At 39.3% G+C, this 7,949-nt stretch overlaps 1 protein-coding gene across 3 annotated transcripts in view; it reads right to left on the bottom strand.

Moving 5' to 3' along the window:
* Nucleotides 1-1,653: 1,653 nt before the first annotated feature.
* LOC128019817 (zinc finger E-box-binding homeobox 2) overlaps nt 1,654-7,949 on the bottom strand; it is a 53,412-nt gene continuing 47,116 nt past the window's right edge. For 2 of the 3 annotated variants that reach the window (XM_052606083.1, XM_052606081.1), the window contains exons 8-10: nt 5,872-7,646; nt 5,240-5,399; nt 1,654-3,770 (exon numbers count right to left, since the gene is read on the bottom strand). In XM_052606083.1, coding sequence (XP_052462043.1) covers nt 3,166-3,770; nt 5,240-5,399; nt 5,872-7,646 — 2,540 coding nt within the window. In that variant the 3' untranslated portion in view covers nt 1,654-3,165. The remainder of the gene's footprint in view (nt 3,771-5,239; nt 5,400-5,871; nt 7,647-7,949) is intronic. The other variant, XM_052606084.1, reaches the window with a different exon arrangement.

Below are 7,949 nucleotides of genomic sequence, written 5' to 3'. Positions count from 1 at the left end.
AAAAGTATTTTGTTGATAGTAACACATTTTGTAAAAATAAATGCATTTTATGCTGGAATACCTTGTCATATAAACTGCCAGAAAGCCAGATTTTGGAACGTGGTAGCTTAGTCATCTAAATCTAACCAGCTAAGGTCTAAAAGGTCGATCTCTGACCCACCAGTTATTCCAGCTGATCAGCTTGGGCAAGCTATAAAGACCATAAATGACCAGCTTGATCCAGTTAGAAACCATAAAACCTCTCATTTGTAGGTAGAATATTTTCATGTGCCTATAGCTGAGAGCAGTTATATGTGAAAGCTTAACCTGATGTCAGAAATCTGAATTCCTAATTATTATCTTCAGTCATTCTTTTATTATTATTATTATTCATCCTTTTAGTCTTATTTATTTGACAATGTCTGATTGATTGATTGATTGATGAGAGTAGTGTTAATACTACAGTAAGTGACCACATACATTAATTATAAATGTTGGTAAATAGGTAAATGTTGGTCATATATATATATATATATATATATATATATATATATATATATATATATCAGTAGGTTTAATGTTAATAGAAATAATATATTTTCACTGTACCTGCATATTACATATGTCTCATAAATTATTGTCAGAAATCAACTTCAGTTAGTTTATGTATCTGTAATAATTGCCATACTGGGTCTTTTGGATGTGTGTTTAATATGTATTTTGTGTGCAGAGGTCAGTGTAAGTAAAGTACAGTGTGGTCAGCTCAGCAGCATTCACGACGGTCCCCTCAGATAATCACCTGAATGGAAACTACAGTCTCAGACCAGATCAATTACACTTCTATTAACTGAATTTAATCTGCATATTATAGTTACCATACTGTATAATGGAAAGTATCCCAAACATTATTATTCAGTGTCAGAACATATGCACATTTAGGTGGTTTTCCCACGTATGCATTTATTTTCCAAACTATACCAATCAAAATTTGGACAGTAGAGAAAATGTAGTATATTGCAGAAGAATGTGGCTTATGTATAAGTACTATGCAGTTCAGTTTAATGGGGCTTTTTTATACAGTAACCTTAGCTTCTAAAATGGACTGTACATCCCTGAAGGAGAAAGGTGTCTTGAATAGTTCCTTGAAAATTAAACTTGAGATGAGTATGTGAGTTGAGAAAATTAGCAAGGTCATGGTTAATGAAATTCCTTAGAGTTCCAACGGCGAGACTTCACAGCCAGTTTGGCAGCCTGCAGCTGATGTTAATTTAGCGCAACCCAACATCATTCAACTTCAAAGAGACTAATAGAAGGCTATCATACTGTGAGAGACTTTGATAAGGTGGATTATATTGCTATGTGTAATCCACATCAAAAGGTAAAGGTTCCAGTAATTAATTAAATGATAGCAAAGAAAATGATAACTATTTTTCTCCAGTTTATGGAGGTGATTTATAATATGGATGTCATACTTATTACTACTTATTACACACACACACACACACACACACAAACACACACATTATATCAAAGATAATAAATTGCCAACTATTAGACTTTTTTTCTTGTTTATATGGGAATGATTATTTTGCATTTAAAATAAATGAAAAGTGTCAATATCTGTCAGACTGTGAGGAAATTTAAGTGACTTGATAAGTGAGATGTCACACAGGCTTTCAAAATTGGGCTACATTTATTCGAGCAAGGTCATTTTCAAGAGAAATTACAAATTAAAAATTAAATTATACTTCAACAGACATTTAAAAAAAATCCCAACAACCACAGCCCCCTTTATTTATTTAGCTAAAAAAAAAAAAAAAAAAAAAAGGAAAAACAAATAAGATGAATAAAGTGGAATTTTTCCTTTCAGTCAAAAATACAGTGTTTTCACAATATTGTATCAAAAGTTCCCAAATTGTAGATTCTCCTTCATCAGGTAAGTGTAGTATGAAGAGCAATTCACAGCAATCGCTCCAGATACAATAAATGCTCTCTTTAAGTAAAATTTGCTCCACTTGTAAGGATCCTTATTTACTAAAATATATCTATATCAATTAACTATAATACTGTACACTACAGTATGAAATAAATATAATTAGGAAATATAAAATGAGTCACATAAATAAAATGGTAGTTTAAAATAAAAATGAATTTTGTATTGAACAAAACAAAACAAATCAAGATAATACTGACAGATGATCTTTAAAAAAAAAATACAGAAAATTGCACAAACAATATGTAAACTAAACAACTGCAGTCTAGATATACTAATACTGACGTAGGTATTTCAAGCGACAAGGTGAAATATTTCATTTAATACTAAAGCAGGTGCAAAGAGAACTCTAGTTGACTTCGCTTTATACTGTACAAGGATGGCACTTGCAGAAAACAGGTGAAAGGGTTTGCATATAAGGCTTTTCTCGAACGAAAAAAAAAAACACAGGGGTTGTGACGTTGCCTCATACAATGAGCCTTCGTCATTACAGTTACCCAAACTCTTTCCATCCACCCCTGGCCAACTTTAAGACTTTGTACATTTAAGAATCATATAGATATTATTTCATTAAAGTCACTTCATAAAAAAAAAAAAGCCATGGTGAGACGCCAAACCTTGAATGGCTGGTCAGGAAAAGAAAGGTAAAACCAAGGGTATCACAGTAAGTGATAATGAAATATAACACTGACACACTACTGCATCTTCAAGTGCAGTATAAGTACATATAGGCAATCCTTTTTTACCTAAGAGTTTTTTTGTCCATTTTATTTTTTGTGGTTTTTATTTTTCCTCTTTTCTAACACTTTTTTTTTTTTTTCAGAGTGCAATTTCCAGGCTTGTGCTACGACCACAATGAAACACGGGAGTTATATGGAAATCAGCACCGCACAGCTTTCTGGCCGAAAACTCTGTACATCTTAGTAACCTTTCTTTTATTTGTATTCTGACAATCATATTTTTTTGCATAATATGTTTTCCTGTATGTTCCAGACTAGTTTCTGATGCCTGATTTTGGAGTTACACTCTTTATATCGATGAGTGCAAGCCTCAAGCACATGCTCAGATAACCAAGCCGTGGCAGTGTGGTACAAATGAGAATCTGGCTCAAAGTCCCTCCAAAAGGGGTGCGATGCAAGCTTAAGGGGAAGAGAAAACAAAGAATACAGGAAGCTTATTCCGCAATGCAGTAGTTAGTCAGAATCCTCATTCTCGCCGTCAGGATTTCTTTTGTTTGCCACTTTCCCCTCTTCTGAGCTCTCGTCCTCTGTCCCTCCCATTACTTCGCTCTCTTTCTCATCTTTTGCTGTTCCATCAGGGCTCAGAGTGTCAAATCTCTGTCCCTCTGTCTCCATTTCCACCTCTTCAACCAACCTTGTCTCTTGCCTGTCAGTCACTTCCGGATATGCCTCCTCTGCCTCCCTGGTCCCCCCCTCAGTTCCATCTCTCAAAATGGTCTTTTCCCGTGTGATGTCCTCGGTCTGGTCCTCTGGATCTGAAAAGCCTAGGGGCCCAAGGCCTTGAAGGTAAGCCCGACGCATGAGGAGCTCTGTGGGCTCCAAGGGTCCGCCATTGTGGTGGCTATCTTGTTTGGCAGCCTCACGCTCCTCTGCCTCCCGTTTGCAGTAGGAATATCTGTGGTTCATGTGCTGCGAGTAAGAGCCAGAGTGGGAGAAGCGCTTGCCACATTTGTCGCACTGGTAAGGTTTCTCGCCTGAATGTAGACGTGAGTGCTCGATGAGGTGATGCTTGTGTTTGAAGGCCTTCTTGCAAATCTGGCACTGGTGAGGCCGCTTTCCTGAAGAGACACAAAGAGAGAGGAGCCAACAGGTTAGCCCAACATCCATAACATCTTAAAGCTAATTAGAAAATTCTGTATGTGGAGGATGCACAAATTTCAAATATATTTCAACAAATTGTTTGCATTATTGTCAAATGTAAGGTAAAACATATCTACTAAGACACATCTTTAAAGTTACCACACATATCCCTCCTTACTTGTACCTAATGATTAAATTATATTAAAAACGACTTCTTTTTCTTCTTGTTGGGGATTAGCTTGGGTTACAAAAAACCTGAAAACCCCTTCATATCGAGCAGCGACAAACCCCACCAGTTTATTTTAGATGTTACCAAAACAGTGCAGGGAGGTGAGGGGGAAGACACAGTCCTGAGGTGCTATTCTGAGGCTGTCTGTGACTGTTCTGAACGAAGCCAAGAAGATCAGGTGATTATTGCTTCATGCCGCACAAGGTGAAAGTGAAGCAGTCAGCATCTATGACAGAGTTTATGACATCAGGTCTGGGGATTCGAAAACGCTTAGATAAGACATCTGCCTTGTGATACCTTGTGTAACGAATACACCAAACACCTCACCTCCCGCACACCTTCCTCTTTTGCTAACTTGGATCACATTGTCTAACTCTCAGAAAATAGGAAATTAATTCTACTCTAAACAGTGAAGTAGGAGGGACTTGCCATTTGGCATTCAGTCATTCCACCAGTGACATACTTGCCATAAAAACCCACACACTCGCCATCAGCACCAAGCGCATGAACAGATGTACTATATTCTTGGCCATGAATAGCCCTGGCATGTCTGCAACACCTTCCATTGCAGCCATACTTGAGATGGTCCCCTTCCCTACCTCCCCTCATCAAGTTCAGAAATAGACGAGACGGCAGATTCCTCTCTCTGCATTCCGACCAAAGAATGTAAGTGAGGATGATGCAAACGTGTGAAAGAGAGGAGTCCCCCAGGAGGGTAGGTCACATTGTGGCATAGAAATGCCACATACACATCAGGCTTTCATACACCTGGCATACTGTGCGATGTTGGCTTGCCAACAAAACTGTACTGACAATGTGTCTCCATATAGACTGGTGGTCCAAATGCTCAATTTAAAAGCTTAAAAAAAATTTGTGGTTCATTGTACAAAACATATATGAGAAATTGTTGTGTGTGCCTTTGCCATTTAAAGTGGTAAATAATTGTATAATTTTAGCTGGATGTTAAATATCATTGGTGTCACCTGCTAATTTTTTTAATATTTCCCCTTTGAGCCTGTCAAAAAGAAGGAAATGTTACACCTTTGTCATGGGTTTAAAAAGTACAACAAAAATATGTCAATGGACAAATAAATGAATAAATAAATAAAGCAGGAAAGAAATGAAAGAAACAAGAAAAAAAAAACAATGTGGTAAAAGGGGATTACTTGGAGGGGGATGGACGAGAGAAAAAAAAAGAGTTGTCTAAATGTGATATACCTGTGTGCTCATATTTGTGTCTTAGGAGGGAACTGGTCTTCTGGAATGTTTTGTCGCACAAGTCACACGCGTACATACCACTTTCAGTCTTCTTAATCTTCTTCCGGGCAAGCAGCGACTCGCTGTCTGTCAGGTCCCCTGCACTGTCCAGTAGCTCCCCCTGCAAGAGAAACAGATTTTAGACAGTTTTGACACAATCCTAACCTGCAGCAAATCCTAATCCTAACCTTCCACCTCAGAAGAGACATGCCCTGCCTCATGTTTAATCCCAAGTCTGGACGGAGCTCATCTCTGTAACTTGTATAAGGCCTTTATCACCAGAAGAGGTCTCAAAAAAATGGACATATGGCTTGACTTACATTGGTTCTCTCAGCTTAGTAAACAAAGTAGTTTGAATTCATGTAACAGCATAAGGAAATTCTGTAGACAACATTTTAGGAAGCAATAACCTTTGATCATTTAAAGACATTTGTTTTAAGTAATCTATTTATTTTAGTTGTTTGAATAAATCACACATTGGCAAAAAATAAATAAATAACAATAACATTAATTTTTAATGTGCGTCATCACAATTTTTTTTTTTAAGTTAAAAGAGAGAGAGAGAAAAAGAATACAATAGAAAATTAATTTACCTGGAAGCCTGGTTTCCGCTGGTACTTCCGACGTTGCTGCATCTCAGCAAAAGTGGCTGCCCCTGCTGCGTAAGTATAAGCCATAGGTGGAAGGAAACTCATGGGATCCAACCCTGGGTAAGGCCTGAGTCCCGGAATGCTGGCTTGAGCCGTAGACATGAAAGTAGGAGGGAATGCTCCATGTGGAGGAAGTGAGGTGTACATGTGCCCACCACCAAAAGGGTTTATGCTAAAGATGGGGCTCGAGCTTTTCTCCAGCTGATTTTCACTGCCCAAACTGTTGGGCCCATTGAACTCCTTCTTGATGTGGGCCAAATTTAAAGGCTCTGTTCCTGGTTCACGTGCAGAGGAGTTGATAGTGTGATTAACAGAAAAACCATTCGGTTTTGGCCTCCGTTCTTTCTTGGAAACTTGTTTTGGCAAAGACAAGTCCAGTGGCTCCCCATGGGCATCCTCAGAAGCAAGGCTGTTAGGGGTGTATGAACTGCTATGTGAGTGTTTGGATGATGAAGATGATGATGAGAGATTCAAAGGTGAGGGTGTCTCACCTCTCAAGTGGTCAACAGATTCAAGTGGCTTTTCATTGGTCTGTGTGATGCCTGTACACCGATGCGATTTGGACAACTTATGCCCTGAATCCCCATTGGTTATGGCTTGTATCTCTGCTGTTGAGTCACCATATTGGCTCAGAGAAACAGGTGACCGGGCAAATGCTGACTCCCTGCTCAAGCCGTAGGCTTTCATTACTGACATGTAGGGGTTGACTGGGCTGGTAGCATTCCTCTCGAGGGATGAGGGGATCACACCAGCTTCCTGCTCTGAGCCGAAAAGCCCCCTGTGGCCAGTTGGTACAGTATCATTAGGTTTGAGGACAGCCTTGATCTCCTCGTTCATCTTGCAGAGATAGCGCTCGTGTTGATGTAATGGAATAGGGCCAGAAAATGTCTCCTTGCAATACTGGCAAGAGAATGGTGCATACTGCGCATCCCTCTCCTGTGCTTTATCTTCAGATAGAAGATCCATGGCATGGCTGGGTCTTTCTTTTTTTATATCAACAGGCCACCTCTTAGAATCTTCTGTTAAACTCTGGAGACATGCTTTGGCTTCATTGACTTTTTCCAGTGTGTAGTCAATGATGGTCTTGGTGGGACTGTTGTGACCAATGCCAAGGATGCCTTGCTGGGAGGCCAGAATCCGATTCTGCTCCTCCATCTGGGAGCCTAATTCCTTCATATATGCTCTGAGCTTAGAGATCTCTTCAGGGTTGCCATCCATTTTCTGCCTGCAAACTGTGTTGTCCACAATCTGGAGAACCTTCTGAACCTCGCTCATGTTGTTGATGAACGCTGGATAGCTCAAAGGATGAGAATCCAGCCCAATGCCTAGATGTTGCTGGGAGTTCTGAGATGAACAGTGCATCCCTGTAGGACTACCTCCATGACCACTGCCATTGAGAAAGGCTCCTGACCCACCAATCATAAGACGGTATTCATTGAAGTCCATGGGCTCTGACTTGATGTCTGGGTGAGCAGATGGTTCTTGGAAGTTCATGGACCTGCCGTTCTCCAGTTTGTGACGGAGCTGAGCTAAGGCAGGACTGCCAGGGGAGGATGCAGCAGAGTTTGGGGATGAGCCAGGCTTGCTGTTGATTCCATGGCGTACCCGTCCATTGATAGAGATAAGGCCAATGCACTTCTTGCTACTTATGTGGGAGCTGTAGGAGCCAGAGTGGGAGAAGCGCTTCTTGCAGTTGGAGCACTCATATGGCTTTTCACCTTAAAAAACAAATATTCAAAAACAAAAATCAAATAATTTTCCTTTACATATTTTACACATTAAATTATAATTACATTAAACTTCTTTCCCCATCCCATCATTCAGCTTAATGATTGATAGGATGATGAGATCCTACGATAAAAAAAAAATATTCTTGCATAATTTTATAATTATGGTTTAAATATTCATCATCTATCCAGACTATACAAAACCACACTGAATTACCATTAGGCAAATTGAAAACATATGAAATAAGATTACATGCATTATTGGCATTCTTTTCACAGTGCTTATGAAAGGAG

This window comes from Carassius gibelio, chromosome A9 (assembly GCF_023724105.1).
Source record: "Carassius gibelio isolate Cgi1373 ecotype wild population from Czech Republic chromosome A9, carGib1.2-hapl.c, whole genome shotgun sequence".
In the NCBI taxonomy this organism is placed as follows: domain Eukaryota; kingdom Metazoa; phylum Chordata; class Actinopteri; order Cypriniformes; family Cyprinidae; genus Carassius; species Carassius gibelio.
This window is presented reverse-complemented; position numbering and strand designations above follow the sequence as displayed.